At 38.2% G+C, this 24,031-nt stretch overlaps 5 protein-coding genes across 6 annotated transcripts; 3 read left to right on the top strand and 2 right to left on the bottom strand.

Annotated features, from left to right (window-relative positions):
- Positions 1–1,380: 1,380 nt before the first annotated feature.
- LOC120015638 lies at positions 1,381–9,645 on the top strand. Its single transcript, XM_038868145.1, has 24 exons — positions 1,381–1,553; positions 2,665–2,795; positions 2,931–3,015; positions 3,124–3,177; positions 3,333–3,424; positions 3,523–3,626; positions 3,835–3,907; positions 4,333–4,738; positions 4,873–5,196; positions 5,307–5,510; positions 5,617–5,709; positions 5,817–5,880; positions 6,145–6,272; positions 6,481–6,727; positions 6,891–7,045; positions 7,176–7,300; positions 7,493–7,616; positions 7,711–7,772; positions 8,019–8,109; positions 8,200–8,380; positions 8,627–8,728; positions 8,922–9,025; positions 9,185–9,244; positions 9,346–9,645. The coding sequence occupies exons 1-24, from the start codon at positions 1,512–1,514 to the stop codon at positions 9,448–9,450; spliced, it is 3,156 nt and encodes a 1,051-aa protein (XP_038724073.1). The 5' UTR covers positions 1,381–1,511; the 3' UTR covers positions 9,451–9,645.
- A 505-nt stretch (positions 9,646–10,150) lies between these two features.
- On the bottom strand, positions 10,151–11,674 carry LOC120015639 (HMG1/2-like protein). Its single transcript, XM_038868146.1, has 8 exons — positions 11,532–11,674; positions 11,382–11,433; positions 11,173–11,292; positions 11,000–11,057; positions 10,871–10,915; positions 10,694–10,774; positions 10,530–10,622; positions 10,151–10,432 (listed from the first exon to the last, which is right to left on the bottom strand). The coding sequence occupies exons 2-8, from the start codon at positions 11,423–11,425 to the stop codon at positions 10,412–10,414; spliced, it is 462 nt and encodes a 153-aa protein (XP_038724074.1). The 5' UTR covers positions 11,426–11,433; positions 11,532–11,674; the 3' UTR covers positions 10,151–10,411.
- Positions 11,675–14,125: 2,451 nt separating this feature from the next.
- Positions 14,126–16,813, top strand: LOC120015384. The gene is made up of 7 exons (XM_038867789.1): positions 14,126–14,292; positions 14,374–14,453; positions 14,813–14,883; positions 15,378–15,448; positions 15,532–15,613; positions 15,872–15,921; positions 16,474–16,813. Exons 1-7 carry the CDS (start codon positions 14,191–14,193, stop codon positions 16,540–16,542), a joined length of 525 nt encoding a protein of 174 aa, XP_038723717.1. The 5' UTR covers positions 14,126–14,190; the 3' UTR covers positions 16,543–16,813.
- A 704-nt stretch (positions 16,814–17,517) lies between these two features.
- On the top strand, positions 17,518–19,382 carry LOC120014678 (heterogeneous nuclear ribonucleoprotein F). Of its 2 annotated transcripts, none has more exons than XM_038866701.1 (2): positions 17,518–17,669; positions 18,422–19,382. In XM_038866701.1, the coding sequence occupies exons 1-2, from the start codon at positions 17,653–17,655 to the stop codon at positions 19,197–19,199; spliced, it is 795 nt and encodes a 264-aa protein (XP_038722629.1). In that variant the 5' UTR covers positions 17,518–17,652; the 3' UTR covers positions 19,200–19,382. The 2 variants fall into 2 exon arrangements, with proteins under 2 accessions (XP_038722629.1, XP_038722630.1); XM_038866702.1 differs by having other exon boundaries at positions 17,521–17,669; positions 18,511–19,382.
- Positions 19,383–19,639: 257 nt separating this feature from the next.
- LOC120014677 (rab escort protein 1-like) lies at positions 19,640–24,007 on the bottom strand. Its single transcript, XM_038866700.1, has 9 exons — positions 23,217–24,007; positions 22,919–23,041; positions 22,688–22,787; positions 22,369–22,407; positions 22,010–22,241; positions 21,810–21,885; positions 21,072–21,273; positions 20,700–20,780; positions 19,640–19,985 (listed from the first exon to the last, which is right to left on the bottom strand). Exons 1-9 carry the CDS (start codon positions 23,990–23,992, stop codon positions 19,890–19,892), a joined length of 1,725 nt encoding a protein of 574 aa, XP_038722628.1. The 5' UTR covers positions 23,993–24,007; the 3' UTR covers positions 19,640–19,889.
- Between the last annotated feature and the right edge of the window lie 24 nt (positions 24,008–24,031).

Consider the following 24,031-nt stretch of genomic DNA (forward strand, 5'->3'; position numbering starts at 1 on the left):
TTCTTTTTGCTACAACTAGACCTGCCTTATTGACAGATATATCATATACTATATATAGAGAATATGTCAGATATAATAAATCAGAATATTATTTTTATTATTATATATTATAGGAGCCTCTTCATTTGTTGACCATCTGGATCACCAACTTTACAGCCACGGTTGGATTTATGTGTATGTTTGTATATGGCAAAAACATCCATGACTATAAACGCAATCAAATCATAAACTAGCTTGCACACATTGTGATGAAGATTAAAATTTGGGATTCTCACAAGTCCCTTAATTATATATAAATTATTAATCCCAATAATAAAAAAAAATGAACACCTCATACTTACAACTCATAAAGATGCATGCATGATGATGATATTGTGGGCAGAGGCCTTTTTGTAGAGTTCCCCTCCCCTCCTTTCCCAGTCCCCTCTACGTGTAATGATGTGTTTAGGGAGCCTGTCATGTGCTTGAAAGCCTTATAATTTGAGAGTACTTGTGACTCCATTATGGCACCACCATTTATGGGGGACCTCCTACTCGCCTTGTAATTTATTTGAAATGAAAAACACAAGTAGCTAGGCCTAGGTTATATTAGAGGTGGGTTAGGTTATGTTATCCGATTAGAATCTCAACTGGTCCTTGCCGACAAGTCTTTTGGTGGTGAAACATTTGGTGGACCTACCTCTACCTGTTTCTTGGCAATGGCATAAAGAGGGGCCTGGATCTTGGTAGCCCAACACAGCTCAAACCAGACTAAGGCCTGGCCAGCTCTTGGGCTTTGTAGCATGTTACAACTTACCAGTTACGACATGGGGAGGAATACGGTCCGTACTCAGTAACCTTTGCCTTTGGAGTAAAGACAAACTAAAGCCTGCCTACTACTTCACAATGATCAATGGGCTCCATTTTGGGCCCAATATTCATGCAAGTAGGATGCACATACCCCTCTTTTCCCCTCCCGTTTTGTTTGTGTTTTTTAGCCTGGATTGGTGTTGGGCACCATATTTTGTCAAACAATATGTGTATTTAAGTATTGGTAATTCACGAAATCCTTCAGAAGAGACACAAAGTCACAAATCAAAATAGAAAAAGACAGGGATATTAAAAAAAAGAAAAAGCAAAATGCAACCCAAGCCAACACTTTCGGTTGTAACACGCAAGCTAAAAATTACATGGGACCCCCAACGTCAAACTCATGCCACGTGGAGTGATCGTTTTGGTCTTTCTAACTAGTACTGGTCGGTCTGAGGAGCGGTCAAACAATTTCTTTTGGATAGTGTAATCGGCATCCACGTGTAGTTTCACTCGAGAAGATCCTGACCGTCCGTTATTTTCCCATAAAAAAAAGCCGCTCGGTTTTTTTGTCTGATCCCGATTAGATACAAAGACGAATAGAAACTGTAATCAACGGTTGCTTCCTTCACTCTCTATCTCTCGCCGGTTATAACAAAGCAAGCCGGATTTGAGTTGAGAATTCAGAGGGAGTCATTGAAATCTGAAAAAAGTATCCTCACATGTTCGTGAAGAAGCTCGTGGAGAAGGCTTCGATCAAGAAGGTGAGCAACTGCAGCTACTGCTAGTGATCGATTCATCCATCTTATTCTCAGTTTCTTGTTTGGATTTTGTGATTTCGTAAATCATATTCTCGATCTCTGATAGCTTCGCAAAGTCGTTTTTAATATGTTCATTTTGAGCGAATGCAAATATTAATCTGCGATTTGGTAGAGATAGCAATGCTCCTCCCATCTGCAGACTGCAGCTCAAAGTTTCTATTGCATTTGCTTCGGTGATGTGGCCTTAAACGCTGCCGTAATGCTGGATAAATATATAAATCGATTGAATTCTTTTTGTAGCTTTATTTGAGTTTTTTGACTGCCTTAATTAGTTGTGATCTTTTTAGAGTATATAAATGAGACCTTAATTTGTGGCACATATATATGGAGAGAGAATCTTTATATTTTAAGCAAGTCAATTAAGGTGCCAAATCTTGAAAATTGTCTCGTTGTATATATTGATTGAATGCATTAATTGGTTAGTGAGAGATAGTGCAAATAATCTTGGTCATTTGTGGGCTTCTCTTCCACTCCTAGCATGCAGTTTTGCACTTAGATTAGATGGAATGTTTTGCAGATTTCCTTTTATAAACATTAATTGGATGACCAAGAAATGTTAAAATGGCTCAAAAACCTTGGTTAGTGAGACATTGTAAATCCAGGAAACAGCTATCATTTCTTTCCGTTCATTTTCAGCGTTTTCTTTAGTATTTCATTTTGGTCTAAAATTATTGAATTAATTAATTAAAGAATTTAGTAAGAGTGAGTCAACAACCATACACATGTGATGGGATTGGGCGGTGATATTTGTGAAGGGCCAGATTTGCACTCACCTACTGCTACCATTATGTCATTTTCCATTATGAATAAAGTCAATGGGCCCGAATCCGAGGGAGAATATGGGCCCATCTCTGTCTCTCAAGGGCCCACTCCACTACTTGTCTTGTTCAAAACTGCCACGTTTGAGATTTATTAGCAGATGAAATCGTAGTACGTATATGAACTTTGATTCACTGTACTTCTTTTGCCTTTTTTTGGAAAGTGAAACTTCTTAATGTTAAATTACTAGTTAATACAATGTGATTAAAAGCTTCTGTTGCTTACTTGCTTGCAGCCTGGAGGTAATGCAGATGGTCTCAAGTCTAGTGAGGTGGAGCCACGAGTGGCATTCCATTATGGGATCCCATCGGGCTCAACCATGTTTGCTTATGACTCCATTCAAAACATACTTGCTATCTCCACACTGTAAGCTTCTTTATTTATTTTTTTTCCTTCTTCTTCTTACACACTGTGCTAATACTACACCATGAAAGAAACTTACAACTTATACAGGTTTTCATGCATATTTGCTTTACTAATTGTATGGTGAGGTATTTTCAGGGATGGCAGAATTAAATTGTTTGGAAGAGATAACACTCAAGCTCTGCTTCACTCTCAGGAGGCACTGCCAAGCAAGTTTTTGCAGGTTTATTTATTTATATTCGCATCATTTTCTTCTACCACTAACTGTAAATAAAACTTATAGCATTGACAAATGAAAGCAAATATCAGTGCTAGTTTTACATTTTTGCAGTTCATTCCAAACCAAGGCGTTCTTTTAAATGTGACCATCAAAAATCACATAGAGGTAAGTAACTCCACAACGCATGCACTACTCCACTAGTATCACATGTAAATATTATTTCTTGTCTATGTTTGATTGAAGAGCAGGGAAGTATTGTCATCCTTTCTTGTTTTTCAACACATTATGTTGTTTGAGTGACCCGTATCGGACATTGATAGGTTTGGGACATAGATAAGAAGGTGTTAACTCATGTGCATGTCTGTAAAGAAGATATTATCTCTTTCATGGTTATGCAAAATAGTCTTTACATGTAAGTGTCTCTCAACTTCAAAAATGCCATTATAAAGATGTATTTAACACTTCAGACCTTTCACCCTACTTATGCTATAACAAGGTCCGTATTCTCAGGTATGCTGGGGATTCTGGAGGTAAGATCTCAGTTCTGAAGCTTGAGCAACAACCATGGAATTTACAACCAATGAAGTATTCTATACCTTTTTCTGCATCCCGTGGTGAGATTATTTTCCTCTTTGAATTCTGTTTGTAAACTTTGGTAGCATGACTTGTTCAGTTGTTCATATGTTATGCAAGTTGTGGCTTGTTGTTTTAGTCCAAACAAAAGCGTCAACTGTTCATAGTTCATACACATGCTCATGTTCATGAGTTTTTTTTGTTCATTTGTCCCTATATTTCTTAATTCTATTCCATCTTCTTCTTTAGGAAACTCTAGTGAAGTTTCTGCTGAGACTGCTGTAGTGCGCATTCTGCCTCAACCTACCGCTGAGAGTAAAAGGTAGGGTCTGCTGAAAGTGCAAGGCTACCTTGGCCTAGTCTTGCATCCGATACTCATTCTAGTTTAGGTTCGTTGATGTTTGGTTTCAGGAAGATGATCATGGGAAACATTTTTTTCCCATGCACGTTGCACATCAGAAGATGAATGTATGTCGATTAAGTTGGAAAATATATGCTTTGATTAGCGAAGACATCGAGATATTATTGACGTTTCTTTCATGCAACTGTTATAATTAACTATAAACTGGTCTATTAAGGCAGAAAGTGCATGATTCATAAACAGCCTAGTTAGCACTTAGCAGTTAGCAACACCTCAAATCTTTGGTAGCATATTATATTTATTGTATATGCCATAAGTATCATAGTTGTTTACGCTTTGCGAGTTATAAACCATTATTTACTATTCGTCTGCTTGTTTAAATGCAGGGTACTTATAATTTTCAGAGATGGCATAATTAGCTTGTGGGAAATTCGAGAAAACAGATCTATTTATACAGCTGGTGGCAATTTGTTGCGATCACTGCATCAGGAAACAAGGAAAGTAACTTCTGCATGCTGGGCATGCCCTTTTGGAAGTAAAGTTGCAGTCGGTTACAGCAATGGAGAGCTTTTTATATGGAGCATTCCTACTAACTCGAATCGTACAGCTGAATCAGAATCAGATAGCGTTCAAAGTTCTCCCATATTTAAACTCAATTTGGGATACAAAGTTGAAAAGATTCCTATATCATCGTTAAAGTGGGCTTATGCAGAAGGGAATGCAAGTCGACTATATGTTATGGGTACTTCTGATTTTGCATCTACAAACTCGCTATCTACAAACTCGCTGCAGGTTGTTTCTTGTCATGACACTATCTTTATATTTTTGACGTGAAAATTTAATGATGGTTCCCTGATTCCACATACATATTCGTGAATCTTAGCACAATGTGAATAAATTATAAATATTGTTTTTTGGTGGGTCAGATCGTTTTGCTGAATGAGCAGATAGAAACTCGCACAATTAAGGTGGGGCTTCATTTGCCTGAGCCTTGTATTGACATGGCCATTATTTCAAGCTCGAGTGAACAAAGCAAGCATCAACAAGATTCTCTCCTTGCGCTTGGAAAGTCAGGAAAAATTTATGTTTATGATGATTGTATGATTGAAAAGTATCTTTTACAAAGTCAATCCAGGTCCCCGCCTTCTCTACCAAAAGATGTTGAGCTGAAGATGCCATTTACTGATTCAAGCATCACTGTGGCGAAATTCATAACAGACAACCCACACATGTTGAGTTTTGGAGATGAGGTGACATAATATTTTGGCTTTATTTTAAAAGTTTATATGTTAGTCTGACTCTACAGCTATACATGATTGTTCTTGCTGGTGAGCGATATATGATTTTCCTGGTCATTTAGGATTACCTTTCAATGATCAAGAGAATTCCACCACTTCTGCCTTTGGAGACAAAGCAAAAGGATGAAGCTTATTTGAAATCAGTCCAATTTAGTGGATTCCCAAGGGTCAAAAACTTGTATATAACTGGACACAATGATGGAGCGATAAACTTTTGGGATGCATCGTATCCTTTTTTCTACCCTATTCTATCACTAAAGCAACAGGTGATTTTCTTTATACTGATTTTGGTTTACTATTTGCGTCTCTCTTTAGCATAAACATGCAAATATTAAGCTCCTAGTGGTTTCTTCTAACCGGTCTTGCTTGCAGAGTGAAGATGATTTATCTTTAAGTGGTATAGCAGTGACAGCATTGTATTTTGATGGAAATTCTCTGCTCGTATCTGGAGATCAGGATGGAATGGTGAAGTGTCATTTTTTTATGGCTCAGGAAATTGTATTGGTTCATGTATTTGCACATGTGTGTTTGTGTGGAATGGTTCTTATTTTCACTGTCTATATCATCCACAGGTTCGTATCTTCAGGTTCAAGCCTGAACCATACGCCACTGAGAACAACTTCATTTCTTTTCAAGGTATTACTGAGACTTGAGGCAACATCAGAGTTCTTTTCATACATAGTGGCGGGGATCTTATCTAATATAAGATTTCTTATTTACTCAACCGTTTTTCTAATTGTTGCTAATCTGTTGGAGGATTTGAGGATGTTACAATCATTATGAGTTTCTGCGATCTCCAAGTATTTTACGGCAGCTATAATCAAATAGTTATAGAGACCACACCTAATGCAATTGAGTATATCAAAGGAACCGTTATGAATCTTCAACCTTCTTTGGCAGGAATTATGAAGAAGGGAAACAACCATATCATCCAGAGTCTTAAACTTGTGAAGGTGAATGGTTCTGTAGTCTCTATGAACATAAGCCACGGCTCACGAAATCTTGCTGTTGGGTCGGATCAAGGATATGTAAGCATGTTCTCTTTTCTTATTTTATGCTCTATTCTATTTATGCTCTCATTGTCAATCTGCCTTTGCAGAGGTTCATTCTTACCGAAGTATAAAATTATATCCTTGAAATCATATATTTTCTGGATACGTTTTGTTTATACATATAAGAGGTACGGTGAAGTTTGGATACAAGTCCATCACATGAGATTCCATTTTGTTAATGCAGGTTTCAGTATTTGATGTGAAAGGCTCCACCTTATTGTATCATAGGCACATTGCAAGTGAAATTAGTACCGGAATCATTTCTCTGCAGTTTGGAACCTGCAATTTCCACGGATTTGAGAAGAATATCCTATTGGTTGCAACAAAAGAATCATCTGCTTTGGCTCTCGATAGTGACAATGGAAATCCCCTGAGTGCTAGCACGGTGCATCCTAAAAACCCTTCAAGAGCCATTTTCATGCAGATTTTGGGTAGGCGTCATCATCCGGTGGTTTTCTGTTGCATTAGAAATGAGATGATTCTTAAGGGGAAAACCATGCACCGCAGAATGTGGCTAAGTTAGAGTGCAAATCTAGCGAGAATATGGTAACAATGAATAATCAGACTAAAGAATCATTTATTCATGTTGCACAGATGGGAACGATACAATTTCTAGAGGATCGAACACCTCAACTGGTAGAGATTTGAGGAAAGGGAACCCTGTCGAGGATGCCATGCAAAGGGACTCTAGTCTATTGCTATGTTCTGAGAAAGCTGTGTATGTCTATTCCTTAAATCATGCCATTCAGGTAAGCATTGCTTGATTAATCGAGGTCATCCCAATCTACTGTGATTAAGATGTAAGGTCTCATTAGCTTTGAAAAAGCATTAGTTCGAAGCTGTTATTTACATTCTGTGGCTCCTTTGTTCTCATCTAAGGGAGTCAAAAAGGTGCACTACAAAAAGAAATTTCATTCCTCATACTGTTGCTGGGCATCAACGTTCTATAGCACCTCCAGTGCTGGTCTCATACTCCTCTTTCCTACTGGAAAAATTGAAATAAGGTGGTGATTATCTTAATCTGTACTTTTTCTGAGTTCCCATAATTGAAATTTTTTGACTAGATGAGTTACCATAAATCTATTTGTCGCATTTTCTAGTTTTTTTCTTTACCCTTTCCTTCTATAGTTCATATGTGCAGCTGCATTTGGTTTATTCAGTGATCATTAGCCTAATAACTTCTTATGAAATGATAGGTGCTTGCCAGAGTTATCGTTGATAAAGGAAACTTCAATTAGAGGTTCCACATATACTACTCCAGAAGCAAACTCTTTCTCTGAAAGTTCAATTTGCTCGTCATGGGATGGAGAACTCATTATGGTACAACAGCTTGATCTTCGTACGTTGGATTTGTTGCTTGAATGCATATTTCTAGAGATGTTCATAGCCACTGCTTTGTTTTATGATTCAACAGGTAAATCGTGATCAGGAAATCCTAGTTGTCTCCGTTTTGCACCAACGGAATTCTTCTTTTCGGTATATGCATTTTTCATTCACCTTTGATTACCTGTGCCATTATTCTTGCCATAATTTGGGAGGAGGATATTATCAAGCACACAAGATTCCTTCAGTCCACTATTTAATTTAGCTTCTTCTGGAATGAAATGAAGGACATTATGTTGCATGTTCTTTTTCTAAATGTTGTTCATAGACAATGATACATTTTTTAGATGGCCTTGTCCAAAGATCTTGATGTGCATACCAGATATTTCTTCTTTTCAGGCTCTTGGACTCCGCGAGCAAAGTTTTCAGGAAAGATCTGGTTCTTCCACAAGAAGGACTTACCCCTGCACCCGTGGTCCAAAAGAAAAAGGTAGACTGAATATTGAAATTGTACCAATCAGTACACAGTTTTTTGTTGAATCAATGGTCTCCAAACATGTTAATTTTGGTGGTATGCTAGGGTTTATTTAGCTCCATTATGAAAGGAAGCAGAGCGAAGCATGTGCCTGGCGTGGAGATTGAAGATACAAGAGAAAATATTGAAGAACTTGCAGTGATTTTTTCAACAGCCAACTTTTCAAATGATGCTGATAACGATGAAAATACAACCGTAGATTACGATGAGAGTGAATTGAATTTAGGTATGTATACACTCTGCAAGTAATATATCACCTGTTGGATATCATTACCACTAAGTATGTAGGTTGCCCCATGCAATCACTCGATTATCAATATGGTTTATTCATCTTGCGGCTGTTGGAGGCAGTCAATAAACCTAAGAATTGGAAACATGGCTGACATTCACATTTCACTCAAATTTGTCGTTTTTGAGTCTGTTTACCTGGCCTTAATCGCTTATATTTAAACTGATTCTGCTTCTGTGAAAGATGACATTGACCTTGATGATTTTGGGGACAAACCAAAAGATCAGAAAATGTTGGCCGCTCTTAACAAAAAGAACTTGGCAAGCAAATTCCAGGTTTTGAAAGGTTAGTTCTGGCTTGTAGATTGATTCTTCCTGTATTTGCAACCTGTTCTAGTCCAATAGCTTGCTTTTGTATATGCATACAGCATACCTATCTCTCTTCAGGTGCATCATTAAATCTTTGCATCTGTACTCTGTAGTCTGCCTATGGCTAGATGTTTTGAGCTGACAGACTTTTGAAAATATTCACTCTTCAGTTTTCAAACAGACGAAGAAAGGTTCCGCCACAGTAGAGCAGCCAGACGAAAAGGGCAGTGCAGTTGATCAGATCAAGAAAAAATATGGATTTCCTTCATCAAGTGTAAGTAGAGTGGCATCCAAAAGTGCATGCTTCTGATGTAGTTGAAGTAAATTTTGTCTTGGTTCTAGTAATCATTACTTGATCTCTAAGACTAGGAATTGTGCTAGCTAGGATGTAAGAGAATTGTTCTTTTTTTTTTTTTTTTTTTTATGGCTGCAGGAGTCTGGTGTTCTTAAGATGGCAGAAAACAAACTGCATGAGAATTTGAGGAAGTTGCAGGTACCATTCATGACTCTGCAAATTTAAGGGCAGTTTTATTGATGCTTGAAACATTTTGTTTCTTTGCGAATTAAACTTTGGGTGTGGACTGGATTGGACAGGGTATCAGCTTAAAAAGTTCAGAGATGCAAGACACTGCCAAGTCATTCTCTTCCATGGCAAAAGAAGTGTTGCGAACTGCAGAGCACGACAAAAGAAGCATATAATTATTGGTTAACACTTGGACTGAGATATGGAGTTACTTTTATTTCTTCCTGTATAGATAATTCATCGCCATGTAGATGGCTTTGGAAACATAATTTCGTACTTGTGGAAGTACTATTTATTCTCTCTCTATCCTAATGTACACATATTACAAATGTCTGCCAAATGAAAATGAATTTGTGAGTTTGCTCAGTGTTGATGAACCTTAAACTACAGAGTAACGAAATGTCATTTCATTTCATGCTCGTATACCAGACACTTCAGTGGTTGACGAATTTTCACTAGCATTGAAAATCAATCCAACCACTCTACTAAACAGACCCACCCTATATCATTAAGTGGTTGACAGATTTCCGCTTAGCAACATCAACTATACCAGACACTTCCTACTGATAATCCAAACATCTTCACAAAACTATTTTCCAGAAAAATATAACCCATTAAAGTCATAGGTGTACCCCACTTGTCTTCACTTCAGAATAAAGACAGTCATTTCATTTCAAAGAGTTTTCGCGAGGAAGCCAAAAGAGCACGACTAAAGTAAATAACACTCCGCTATGTTGACCTATTCAACTACATAATAAAAAATATTCCAACAGTTGGTTAATCAGAAACTTAATTTAACAAAGTATTAACACCCCACGCTTGTAATAATAGACTGGAGAGCCACCAAAATAGCACCAAGAGAAAAATTATACTGGAGAGCATAAGAGAAAAAAATTAAAAGCTAGAAAGAAATCTGGGCAATGAAAAGCTTCTTTTTTTAAGTACAGATCCACATGAAACACCAGGAAGATCCTTAAACTAACACCCTTGTTTGCTTGTCCTAAGCTGGTCTAAGAGGCTGACTGATAAAGCTATCATGCCATAAAATTAAACTATGAAGGGTAAATTTATCATATTTTGAGAAGTCTATAGTAAGTTACTTCACATTTCCACCTATGACTCTCCACTAGTTCTTGACTAATCATCATCTTCTTCCTCCTACAAAAGTCAAGAAAAAAAAAAGTTAATCAATAGAATTCAAATAAAAAGGGAAAAAGGTGATCAAAAACCATTGCAAGTTACTGAATAAACCAACCTCTCCAGTTTCATCTTCATCTTCCTCATCATCATGCACTTCAGACCTGGACTTTTCATCAGATTCTTCTTCCTCTTCCACATTGGTTCCCTCCTATGAATTAAAAGTAAAAGTTGTAATCCCCAAGAAAATATACTGTAAACATCTATGATTGCAATAAGTACCAGTTTCTTGTTGTAAGCCTCCATATTCTTATTGTAATCACTTTTTCTCTTCTCTGCTTTCTCTACATAGGGAGCTTTATCCTGACAGTTCAATGAAGGTTAAATAAATTTCACACAGTAAATTAAATAAATAAAAATAAAAATGATAATACTAATCAATTTAAAATAATTACTCACAGCATCTGACATGGATTTCCATCTAGCACCGGCAGCTTTACCCACCTATTTTAATTTCAATACATTGGTAGTACCATTAAATATTGAACAAAACTACGATATAGATCAGTTCAATTAGAGACCACTTACAGCAGAGACAGATTTATTATCAGGATTTTCCCTCTTGAACTCTTGCCTAAACTCCTCCCTTATTTCATCAAAAAAAAAAAAACCCACAACAAAAAATAGTAAAACAGAGATGAAAAACATCCAAAACGCGAAACGAGGAAAAATAAATAAAATCGAGAAAGATCGTATCATACATGAAAACAAAGAAGGCACTCGGAGGCCTCTTCGGCCTGTTCGGATCCTTTGCAGCCTTCTTTTGCTTCTTCGGTTGCCTCTTGCTGACTTTCTCCGTTGCCGAACCTCTCTTCTTCAGTCTAAGAACAACATCCAAATCACAAATTTCACTCGGATTATATTAACGCATATGAACTCAATAAGCAAAAGCAACCATGTAAAAACTTACTTGGCATCGGTGTTGTTGGTTTCAGCCTTTGATTTACCCTTCATAGTGAATCCTGCAGGAAAACAGAAGAAAATCGATGAGAATCGCCGGGAAATCGTTCCAAAACCGAAGGAATCGTTCTGAGTCGGCGCCGCAAGGTCTCCGAGTTACCTGTAGGGCTAGGAGACAGAGAGGAAAGGATATGTTTGGGGGGGTTTGTGTGTGAGAGCGTGTGCTAAAACTAAAAGAGGAAGCAAGCGAGATAAGGAAAAGGGTGTTTTGGGCCAAAACACGAATTGAAAACAAATTTCAAAATTTCCGAATTAATACCATCCAACATTAAAATCGCGGTTTTACGCGGGATTTTAAAAGTCCTTTGCCACGTCCCCGATCCGTGTGCTTTCACATGATTGGTTCTCCATCGTCTTCTGAGTTTCCCTGGCTTTGCCAGTTGTGCGTTTTCCCTCTTATCTTTTTGGACACGTGGACTTCCATTGCTGAAATGACATGAATGGGCATGTAATAATCTTCCAAGGGCTATTTTATTTTTTAAGATGCCATAATGCAAAGGGCGGAATGTACAATCCTACCACTCGTGGCATGTTAACATGCTTTCAGTGGAGGGCCAAATATGTAAAATGAGTCCTCCGTATATTTTTATACATTGTTGCCTATAAAAGGGAATCTATTTATTGTTTTGTGAAACTATTATTGCTTGAAACATACTCCATATAATTATTTTTTCTATGTATATTTATACTTTGTGAAAAGATAAACCTAATATTATTATTTTTTATTTTTTTTAAATCTTTTTGGGTGGTTCAGCTCCTTGTTAATTTATGGACAACATAACGTGTTTATCAAATATTTATATATCCGGACCCTAACCTAAATTGAATTTCAAACGTACTTAATTGACCAAACCCGAATTCAATTCGAACAAGTAAATCATACAATATATTTTGTGTTTGAACCTTGGCCCGGTAACCATACAATTTTGTTGTGTTTTGATCTATATTTTGGACATATAACTTATGTCTAAAATTAATTTAATTCGAATCGAAAAAATTCGATCATCCAGACCGAACAGAGTTTTACCACCCCTACTTTTGATGATAATTTTGGAGCAAACGACAAGTTGAAAACTGGAGAATTTTGAGCAAATTTTTTTCTAACAAGTGAAAATCAAATAAAAAAGATTAAAAAAAAAAAGACACGACTTTAACAACGGGAGAAGTACGTATATGCCACTCAAAGATAGGGTCGTTTGCAATTGGGTCATCGAAGGAGAAAAAAATTTCAATTAGGTCACCCAATGTTTTTTATTTTTCCAATTAGGTCACTCCGATCAATTTCAACCAAAAATCTCTAACATGGCTAATCGCGGCCACTAATCAGCGTTTTTTGCTGACGTGGATTATACATGTCACTGTGACATGTAATATCTTAATAATTAGAAAAAAAAAAAACTAGAAGTCACAACCTAGGTCATTTCATCCCGCGTTGGACTCTATCTCCCTCTCGTTTTCAGTCATTCTGGTTTATCGTCTCCATTGGTGCTTCGATTTCGTCCTGGTTCTGCAATCTTGGTCTCGCATCCTCCCTTACGCTAGTAAGTCCTAATTTCATCAATGTCAATACCCTTTTTGCTTTGTTTTGTTAAGTACAACATGGGGGTTATGGCATCTCTGATTATAACAAAGGGGTTTAGAATCCCAGTGTGTATTTAGTTAATCAAACACACTGGGTATGGCTTCAGTGTTTTTTGTTTGTTATTTTCTTCCTGCTAATGTAAACAGTGAGTATGGCTTCATGCTTCAGTGTTTATTCTTAAATTATTTAGTTTGATTGGCACGGGGGTTTTGCACTTCAATTGTTATTGTAGGTTACTGGCTCATATTCTCTTCAATATGATAGTACATCATGGGGGTAAGATGGTGTATAAGAATAGTCCTCCTAAAGTGGAATATGTTGGAGGGGATGTGAGCACTTGGCAAGATTGTAATTCAGAGAGGTTTTCTTTGATTGAAATATTGAAATGTTTGAGAGAGATTGGGTATAATAGTATGAGGAACTGTTCCTTCTTGATGCCAGGGCATAGTATTGAGGATGGTTTAAGGCCTCTTAGGAATGACCAAGATGTTCTTCGAATAATTGAAGTGACGCAGAGAAAGGATCATGTACATGTATATGTTGAGCATCCAGTGGAGATACCAATATTCTACGAAGGTCGAATTCTTGATCTTCGAGGATGAGTCTTAGCATGGTTTAGAGGCAGATTCTGGGCATGATATCCAACATGAATCTGAGTAACAAGATGAAGAGACTCCTGAAGTAGTTGTGGAGAAAGAGTTTCCTAAAGTAGTTTTGGATGGATATTAGTGCACCATGTGATTTTTTTTAGCATATGGTTACAAGATGATGATGAATGTTTATTTTTGATGATTTTCGTTTGTTACAAGTGACTAAAAATTTTAAAAATGTCAATAAAATCCGTGTTAGCAAAAAACATTGATATGTGACCGCGATTAGTCGTGTCAGTAATTTATGGCTGAAATTGAAAAAATTAAAAATATTAGGTAATCTAATTATAAATTTTTTTTCTTTCGGTGAACCAATTATAAACAACTCAATCTTTGAGTCGTCTATCCTATCCGTATTTTTCTCCCTTTAACAACGTTACGTGGGCACGTGAGCTTATATGCGCGTATATTAAAATCAAGGCTACAATGGGAAAGCTACAGATTATAATATTATTATACGAACAAATTAGAATTCGATATTTCTGAATCGCCAAAAAGACATAATCGCCGCGAATTGTGAATTTGTAATGGGAGAAGAAGAACATCGAATCTCTCTCGCAGCTCCTTCAATCTTCCTCATCGCTATTATCTTCCATTCCCTTTCCAGGTGGCTTGAACGCTTGAAGAAGGTAAGACTTGGAGAAATCGCATCATTCTCGATTTCAATTATGTATTGCCCGTCTGTTAATTGGGATTTTTCGCTGTAGCAGAGAGGATCCAAGAATGATCGGGGGATGCAGTTGACTGGGGAAATAAAGCAACTCTTGAAAGAGGCCAGCTGCTTGTCAGGGTGAGTGAAATCTCAAGTGCTTTGCAATTCAATGGATGCGTATTAGATTGAAACTTTGTACTGTAGTTTATAGATATAGAATCATCCGCTAATGGAGTTTCATGAAGCTGCCTCTCTAAGATTGTTGCTGCTCTGAATTTGTAATTATTAATGTTTATTTGTTTAATTCTCGGAGCTTGTGTGTGGAAGGAAACTGGTATTTAGCTTTCCAAACTTTCGGATAATAATCGTAACTCTCTTTACATGCCATCCGTGAGTCTTGTGAAATCAGTTGGGACATATTGTGCACTTTTGGCAATTTAAATTTATTTTTTTTAATGCAACTACTAATGTCGATTTAAATGAATTGTGAGATGCAGTCCATCCACATTTGCTCAGGCTGCAAAACTTAGGAGGTTGGCCGCTGCTAAGGAAAAGGAACTTGCAAGATGTGAGACTGTTGCATTGTTCATACATTTCTATCAGATTTATCTGCTTAGGTGTATATATGTGGTTACATGAACATTGCTGTTAATAACCATTGCGGGATTCTTCTTAAAAGTGCATTACTTAATTATGCAATTGGATTTCCTTGTCTGTTGGTTCCTAGCATGTCATAGGAGGGATATAGAATGTTGAGAAGCAAATACCATAAGCTGTTAGAGTGATTATTTAACTTAGTCCGGAAAGAGGACTGCGACTTTTCAGGTGTTCATGTATTTATGTTGACTTGCAATAGCAAATTCTATTTGCAAAGCCATAATTTGATCTGAAATAAGCAGAAAAAGGGTTTTCTGATTAGTTTTAGAAGTTACATAGTGTTTGAAACTTTAAGGGAGGTGTTGTGCTTTTGACTACATTTGTTGGTGGCGTTTTTTTTTTCCAAATTATTTTTCCATCGGTCGTAATAGTTCTATAGCTTTAACACATTGCCTTGACATTCAGATCAGGAGTTGCGCAGCAAGGAGATGAAACTATCTTATGACTTGTATCTGAAAGTTCTTTCTACCTTGAAGGTGATTGTGGGTGTGTGAAGATTGGCTAGTATGTTCTCTACTTCCTTTACAAAGCCTTGACATCTGTTCAATCATCTGTACAGGTTGTGACCTATCTTGTGCTGATTTTCTGGTTTTGGAGAAAACCAGTGGCTGCTGTATCTCAGCAACTTGTACAACCATTCGGTAACATGTTTCTCAACTAGTTGCATTGCTATTTTAGGTTCTGCTTACATTTTCCGGTTAGCTTTATTACTTCAAGTGCCATGTAAACATTTATTATGAGCCCCATCTTCTGCTATACTATGCTATTTGTGAAGGAAAGGAAAAGGGAAATCTTCAACAATAGTGAAGTTAGGAAATTGCGAGTATATTATTTGAGGAAACAACACTGAATTATTTGAGAAACCAGTACAATCATTCAATATGTTAATTAATTTGCAGGTAAGGTGTTAACCTGGTGGGGTGGAGGCATCTTGAATGGCAATGTTATGGTGAGTGAATTTGAAACCTTTCCTGTTCTGTTATAGACCACTGCATAGAGAAATGGTGTCCTTAAATTAGAGCAAATGAACACAAGTACACCTTTCCCTCTCAATATTGCTTTGACAATTTTTATGCTGACACTATTACTTTCAGTATCTATTGTGCTTCAAGTAATTGACCTACCTCAACAGACTCTCGGATACACATTGCACCTTCACCACTAATGAATGGACAGGGCTATTAGAACTACTTTTCATATCATGAAAACCCATGTGTTGCTTACTCGGAGTAGGATGAGAAACTTGGATCATGTACTTAGAGGAATCTGATGGCTTTCTACTGATGCACTGATTATACTACCACTTTTGACTGCATGTCATGATCTTGTCTATTAGGGTTTATAAAATGTGTGTCAACTTTGACTATAAAGGGTGATTATAATGTTCTATGGATATTTATAAGTTGGAAGTATGATCCATGCTCATGTGACTTAACATGGCATGAAGTGGAATTTGGATCATTTAGTAAGGGTCTGATATATTTGCGAATGATTGTTGCAGGTTGGGATTGTCCCTTGGTTGATACTGTCCACGAGGGTTAGCAAGTTTGTTTGTCGACTTGTCCAATAGAGAGAGGAATACAGTGCTCCATGATTCTTTGATGCCATAGTGATAGTATGGCTGGTTCTGAAGTCTGTTCCTGCATAATTGGCACTGTTGCCTTGCTTGATGGGGTCTTCCTTTGTTTGTTTGGGTGGGTGGGTGGGTGGGTGGTAGGGGGAGTGTCATACTCATTCAGTCCGTATGTATGTATGTATATTTGGTCTTGCGAGTATTCAGCATAAATCAGCATCTTCTTGAGAAACTCTAATCGTTGGATTAATTACAAATAATTCAAACATGTGAAGCGTGGATCTGTTAAACTTATTGGGCCCTTAACCCAACCCCCTAAAAGGCCTATTAAGGAGTTGAAGGAACCCTCAATTTAAACCACACACCAGCCCTTTTTCCCAATCGATGTGGGATATTCAACACCCACCAGCCCTTCTTCCCAATCGATGTGGGATATTCAACACCCGCCCGCACGTGTGTGGGCTGTGAGCCCAATGCCTCACCTGGGCCTGCTCACACCACACACACGTGGAGTTTTACATCGCATTGGGCTGGCTCCGATACCATGTTAAACTTATTGGGGCATTTGAGGAAACTCGGTTCATCCTTCTTCATGTCAAGCATATATGGAATTCAAATTCCATATGTAAACACCATTTTATTCTAGATGGATTTGAAAAATACCAAAAAAAAAATAGTAATTTGTAAAGATGTTTTTTCTTTTCTTTTTTAACATTTTCATTTTGACTGTCAAATTATTTTCATATATAGAAACAAATTCCTTAAGAAAATAATCCACTCTATAAACAAATGTGGTAGCACCCAGCTCTTCAATCCAAACAAAACTTTAAAGTAAAAACATTTTGTTGAAGAAAACAAACAATCCTTTATTCCTTTTTGTATGTCGAACAAGGATGAAGTCCAGGGATACGCCGGTAATTTCGCGAAACTGTCTATATCTGTTCATTGGAAATAAATAAATAAAAATATAAATATAAAAGCAACGCTAGGAGGAGCACGCCAAGTGCTAGGAAACTAGGGTTAGGCTTTGCTGCGAATCGAGTCGGGCCGAATCAATCGAAGTAGAAGAAGGTGCGTCTTGGAGAAGCTCAGGACGTGCACGTGACCATGTACGGGCCAAGAGGGTAAGTTTTCTGTCCTGTTTGTATATCTCGATGGATTATAAGATTTTTTGGTTATGGTTTTTGATTGTTGAATTCAATGCTTCTAGCGATGTGAGATTTTTGTTTGTCTGTTGTGTTTTACTAGTTAATAATGGTTGATTGAAGGGAGAAACTTCTGATTTTAGAATATGTTCCTAATTGTGGGTGGGGACGTTTGTAGTGAAATAATATTCGAGCCTCTAAAAGCTGTAGGTGTAAATCTCGGACACGCTAATCCCATCTTAAACTGGAATTTTTTTTTTCTGTGCCTTTTGCCAGTACTTTCAACTTGCTTTGTTAATCGTCTATTCATGAATCATGCTTTGCTAATCAACATTGGATTACATCATATGTTAAAGGTGGTGTTACATGAACAATAGTCATGTGGAGGGGAGTGTCAACTGAAGCATGAATGCATATGAACCAACACTTTGTAATTTGTTATTCTTAGTGACAGCTTGATGCTTTAGATAGGCATGAGTTTTATGAATCTTATAATTGCTACTATAGTTGTGCATATTTGGTTAGAATTGATATCATGTGGGTGGGTATGTTCTATGTTTTATGTGCTTTTCGTATAATATGGGGTGCACTTGCTTTTCCATATTAGGAGAGTTTTAGAATTGATAAGGTGGGGCTTAGGCTATATAGGTGTCAGGGAAACATGGGTTGGGCATGGTTTTATTAACAGGTTGAGTGGGGATTTTTTTGCTTTTGGGTATGGATAATTGAAGGGCATTGTTGGGAAGCGGGGGGGTTTCGGACGGGTACGAGGTCGGCTCAAAGAGACAAAGAATGATGGGATCAAATCCCTACTTCGCAGTGAGCAGCGGGCCGAGTGGATTTCAACCTTATGGCTATGGTGGTGGCTTTCAACCCCCTCCTTTTCCGGTGGTTCGTCTCAGGGGGCTTCCATTCAACTGCACTGATATTGACATATTTAAGTTCTTTGCTGGACTGGACATTGTGGACGTGTTATTGGTCAACAAGAATGGAAGGTTCACAGGAGAAGCATTTGTTCTCTTTGCTGGACCTATGCAGGTGGAGTTGGCTTTGCAGAGAGATCGATTAAACATGGGGCGGAGGTACGTTGAAGTTTTCAGGTGCAAGAGACAGGACTATTACCATGCTGTGGCGACAGAAGTCAATTATGAAGGAATATATGACAATGATTATCATGGAAGTCCTCCCCCATCTCGAGCGAGGAGGTTTTGTGATAAGGATCAATTGGAATGCACTGAAATTCTGAAGATGCGTGGTCTCCCATTCTCAGTGGCACAATCAGAAATAGTCCAATTCTTTAAAGACTTCAAGCTGGTAGAAGATAGGGTACACATTGCGTGCCGTCCGGACGGGAAAGCTACTGGCGAGGCATATGTTGAGTTTGTTTCTACTGAGGAGGCTAAGAGAGCAATGAGCAAGGACAAGATGATGATTGGGAGAAGGTATGTGGAGCTGTTTCCTTCAACACCAGATGAAGCTAGAAGGGCAGAGTCAAGATCAAGGCAGTGAAAAGGCCATAGCCTGTGAATTGTCCTTTCTGTCTATTGGTGAATCCACTTTTTTATGATGCCAAAGCTTTGTTGTTTTATGGTATTAACTATTAAGATATTGATTAGAATATGTACTCTCTTTTAAGTGGCGGAGTTCAAGTTTTAGTGGTTGATGAAGTTTGAGCTTGATCTAGAATGATAATTTTTTGGCATGGTTATTTCTATGGCTTAAAATGAATGGTAGGGTTGGATGGTGGGTGAGAAAAAATGGGCTTTTGTTGCATGACCTCTTTTCCCACCATATAAAAAGGTCATGCAACAAATCCATTGAGTTCTTTCGAGCATTTGGAGAGGTAAAGGTTCATATATTAATTTTTGTGTGCCCATTTTCATCTTTACCAAGGCTTGGCTTCTTTAAGCAAAACTCGCCAACACCGGTTAACAAGATATACAAGGGTCCACTATAAATACTAAACCCTCGATTCATTCCATAAGACAATGATGTGCCATAAAAAAGCTGTCGCCTTCTAAATAACATGCCCAACCAGTTCAAAATTCATAAATGGTTTCACAAGAAAATGAGGGTTTAATAACTTTTCTAGTGCTTGAGGATTGTGCCTACTCCAAAAGCACCGGAAATCATCACGATCTCCTGAGCCAAATCCTTGTTTATTGAGAATTAAAACACTTTAGCTGAACAAAGTAACTCTCATGTCTCTAGGCCCAGCCCACCTTCCTCCTCGGAATTGTCAGGCAAGTCAGTTTCTGGGAAAAACTCTTCATCCGGATAGATTTTCTGAAAGAGCTGAGGAAGTAAACACGCCAGTACCAAATTCCAGTCAGTATAGGGTATAATCTTAACATGTAGAATGTGACACGATAGAAATCTTTTAAAAAAGGCACGAAACAGTGAAGATTACTATGGGCTTGTTTGGGAATGCTGTGAGGTGCTGTGAGGTGTGGTGTGGTGCTGTGAGTTATAAAACTGTGGTGCTGTGAGGTGAGTTGAAACGCAAAAAGCTGTTTGGCGCATAATTTTTAAAACTGTGGTGTGGTGCGGTGTGATACTGTGAGGTGCGTTTGGCGTATCTAAATTACGGTTATATTAGATGACTAATAATATTAATATAAAATCACTTAAGGTTTACCTTGTACATTAATCTAAAATAAAATAATTGACCTAATTTGATTACGTAGGACAAGTCAACATATAATGTAAGTGTTTGGGAGTGTGGTGAGGTGCGGTGAGGTAAAAAGTTGTGGTGCTGTGAGGTGAGTTGGAACGCAAAAGCTGTTTGGCGTGTCACAAAAAACTGTGGTGCTGTGAGGTGTGTTGCAACTGAACACAGTTGCAACACACTCCCAAACTCATACTATATGAATAAACAAGTTTTAATGCACTTCGCCCGTTAACAAATCAATGATGGCCACCAGAGGGAAATTTGCTAAAGATTGTGACATAAAGGACTCCATTAAGATACTTGTGCAATGTGAAACAGGTGATTTCAAGATGAAATACCTTCAAAGTAGCATCTAAAAGATTGTTGTAGCTCAACTTCCCATCTGGCATTGGAGCAGAACTGATAAAATCATGTTCAACCTGAAATACAAATAAAATTGGTTTAAACAAGTGTCCAAGATCAATATTGCACATACATAGAGATATTCAGCAATCTTGAACTTGACACACTAATTACTAGGCAGATATTTTAGGGGTCCATTATTTCCTGTTGCGAATTGAAGTAGATGCTCAAAATTTATTTCTTGCCCTAAATTTAAAACATAAGAACCCACCCACTTTACTGCCCCAAGGCCAGCAATAAGAAAAAGAAGGCACAAGCCATAGAAATGTAATATATCGACTTACAAAGAAAATTTGAATGCAGCTTACCATACTGAGCTCCTGAACATATAATGCACTCCAAAGCAAAGTGGACCGTACTTCTTTGTTGTGACTATTTTCACACTCTACCGAAGAGTTACCATCAGGATTTACAGGAGCAGGAATGGTAAGCAATGTATTAATGGCTAAACGAAGTAATTCTTTCCCTTGATTGCCTTCATCACACAAAGTTGAAAGATACAACACAAACCTGAAGTCGAGAAACGCACATACACACACAAATGTCAACCCATGCGCCCCAAATTCTTCTGAACAGAAGTCACAACAATGTTATGTTACATCCTTTCTATCTACACATCCAACTTCTAGAGGTCCATAGTGCTGCAAACATATCTTATGCCAAATTGAACTGGAGAAGCAACAGTGTACTTTAGGGTGGGCAGGTGAGGACCAAAGCTTTTAGCACTCTTAAATTGCCATTTATGTTGTACGAACATTCCATTAAAGAAGTGCAAGCACAGTATCTCCCCCTTCTAATCTGTTTGGGTTGCACCCCCTTGGTGCTTGAATAAATTGTTTTTTCATTCAAAAAAAGAAGTGCAATCACAGGAATCCAGAGAGAGAGAGAGAGAGAGAGAGAGAGAGAATGCTTTTAAAAATCACAAAGCAAAGTATCCATAATATTTTATTTTTCATAATTGCTTCACTCACTAGCAATACCAAAAGCACGAAGTTCAAGAAGGGGAAAATCAAAATTTTAAATTTATGCAAACTATTGAGACTTACATGCCTGGAGGACAAACAGCTAGATTTCGCCCTATCTGGAGAACTCTGATTGAAGTAGTTTGATCCGGGTGCAAGGCTGCTTGGGGGGAAAAAGAGCAAGCACTAGAGTAAATAATTTTATATGAGGAACTACTGACAAAGCAGCACTCCTTCCTTAATCTTTAAATTAATTTGGCGGGAGAAATTGATGCAGATCTTACATCTAGGAGGATATATGACCAGGCAATTTGATATATCTGGCTTCAAGGCCCTCCTTGTAATGCATATTGCCCTAGCAACCTTCCCACTACAATCTTTGAGACTTACATGTTGATGGCCGACCAAAGAAGAAGCTGATGACAGTGGAACTGTAAGGGCTGGGTCAAGGACCAGCTTCTGGCTAAATATATCCTGGCCCGAAGCTAATCTAATGCCTTTAAAACATCCATTATCCTGCAAAAGTAATAAAATATAAGGTACAAAATTTATTACTGAAAGAAATAACACCCATCAGGTATACGAGAGTGAAAAACACAAAGAGCCCAGGAAAGGAAAAAAGATCAGTGCCACAAGGCAATACCCTGTCTAGATGCAAAGAAGTAACTGGCATTCGCAGTACCTGCAAGGCAGATGCATTAGCTTGACAAAGCATGTCGATCAGGTAAGAATAAATCTGTTCCCTGCCAAACCCAACAACCACAGACCATCCATGAAGGCATGAACCCATCCACCTTGTTACTTCTCTATTGGGGTGTTGGGTCGGTCCTAGTTGTATGACCAACACTTGGTATAAAGAAGCCATTCTACATAGGTGGATGAATACAAAAAGAAAAGGTATTATAAGACAGGAGTGATGGTCCAAGAAAAATAAGCCAGAGCTCTCATTTATTGGCACTTACGTGAATGCAACCTTTGACAGCAGCACGACGACAAAAGGCTTGCGGTAGTTCACCTTGTCCATACATGGGATAAATCAAAGCCCCCGGAGCATTTTGAAGCCTGGAAATGATGATAATTTTGCTAAGTCAAATCCTTTGCCAGTTTTCCAGTTGCCACAAATTACTGCTATTAATATGACACTAATAGAAATGAACCACAACACAAACATAAGAATTAAAAAAAGGCATAACCTGCCGATAGATGCGTGGTAGAGAGCTAAACGATCTATCCCATCTCTTGTCTTGAGCACGTATTTACAATCCTCAATATTCTCTTGGTCATAATCTGACATGGCTATTGCATACAAAATAATCCTACATTGGGTACGTTAAAAAAAGTCAGGTCACTCACCAGAACAGATTATCAGTAGCTAGAGTGAACATGTCGGAAACAACAAAAAGCTACTAAATGTATAATTAATCGACTTATAGATTTGAGATTCTAGTAAAATGGGTCGACCATTAAACAAAAAGGATATTCTCACTGTACGATTTAATCTTGTGGGGCAACCGCATTTTCTCAAGGAATTCAACGAATCGGCTCTCCAAATCTTCCTCTGCAATCCTGGAAGAAGTTTCTTCTTCCTCTTCAGCAGCATAAGAAAGCAGGTGCTCCTGCACCCGCTTGAAGAACCTCATTAACTGATTCTTCTCCTGCAATCCCAAGCTCCTATCCTTAAAAATGGCCGCCCGCGAATCCGGCACACTCCACAATGCCCCGGTTCCATCTCCCATGAAACTGGCGTCCACGCTCTTGAACTCCAGGTACTGATTGGCTCCCGATTTCAGCAGAAACTCAATGGACTTGTCCGCGCAGAACAAAACCCTAGGCCCTGAAACATCGAGATGGAAACTCCTAGAGTGCTCGGCGAGGAGGTCAGGGGCAAAATTGGAAATATCGAGATCGGAATACAAGGGACGGGTGGTGAGATTGACGAAGGTGGTATCCCTACCAGTTTGTGGTGGGGGAGGAGGGGGATTCTGGAGAAAGGAGGAGAGCTCGGCGATGGAGAGAGAGGCGAAGTGAGTGCCATAAAAGGTATTGGAGTCGAGGTGAAGGACGGATTTTCCGAGGGCAGAAGCTGCAGCGGAAATGATGGATAGGGGGAGGCCGGTGCCGATGACGATGAGGTCGAAGGTAGTGGGTTCGATGGGAGGGTATGGCGGGAGGTCAGCCATGGTCAGCGGAGAACCAATAAGATTAGTTAAGACTGGAATTTCAAAGAAACATATGTACACGTGGAATTCCGCATGTGACTGCCACATAGGATAGAAAAGATTCCTGCATTCAAAGATGCTAAACGA

The sequence above is a fragment of the Tripterygium wilfordii genome, chromosome 14, assembly GCF_013401445.1.
Source record: "Tripterygium wilfordii isolate XIE 37 chromosome 14, ASM1340144v1, whole genome shotgun sequence".
NCBI classification, from domain to species: Eukaryota; Viridiplantae; Streptophyta; class Magnoliopsida; order Celastrales; family Celastraceae; genus Tripterygium; species Tripterygium wilfordii.

Bases quoted from the DNA above. Each gene is read 5' to 3' on its own strand.
- LOC120015638 (XM_038868145.1), top strand. From the start codon at position 1,512: ATGTTCGTGAAGAAGCTCGTGGAGAAGGCTTCGATCAAGAAG. The intron at 3,425-3,522 runs GTAAGTGTCTCT...CCGTATTCTCAG, and splicing joins ATGCAAAATAGTCTTTACAT to GTATGCTGGGGATTCTGGAG. The intron at 8,110-8,199 runs GTAGACTGAATA...GTGGTATGCTAG, and splicing joins CCGTGGTCCAAAAGAAAAAG to GGTTTATTTAGCTCCATTAT.
- LOC120015384 (XM_038867789.1), top strand. From the start codon at position 14,191: ATGGGAGAAGAAGAACATCGAATCTCTCTCGCAGCTCCTTCAATCTTC. The intron at 15,449-15,531 runs GTGATTGTGGGT...TCATCTGTACAG, and splicing joins AAGTTCTTTCTACCTTGAAG to GTTGTGACCTATCTTGTGCT. The intron at 15,614-15,871 runs GTAACATGTTTC...ATTAATTTGCAG, and splicing joins GCAACTTGTACAACCATTCG to GTAAGGTGTTAACCTGGTGG.
- LOC120014677 (XM_038866700.1), bottom strand. From the start codon at position 23,992: ATGTGGCAGTCACATGCGGAATTCCACGTGTACATATGTTTCTTTGAA. The intron at 23,042-23,216 runs GTACAGTGAGAA...TACCCAATGTAG, and splicing joins TTGCCCCACAAGATTAAATC to GATTATTTTGTATGCAATAG. The intron at 22,788-22,918 runs GTTATGCCTTTT...CATCATTTCCAG, and splicing joins TACCACGCATCTATCGGCAG to GCTTCAAAATGCTCCGGGGG.
- LOC120015639 (XM_038868146.1), bottom strand. From the start codon at position 11,425: ATGAAGGGTAAATCAAAGGCTGAAACCAACAACACCGATGCCAA. The intron at 10,623-10,693 runs GTACTTATTGCA...TTTAATTCATAG, and splicing joins AGGCTTACAACAAGAAACTG to GAGGGAACCAATGTGGAAGA. The intron at 10,433-10,529 runs GTTGGTTTATTC...TGACTTTTGTAG, and splicing joins ATGAAGATGAAACTGGAGAG to GAGGAAGAAGATGATGATTA.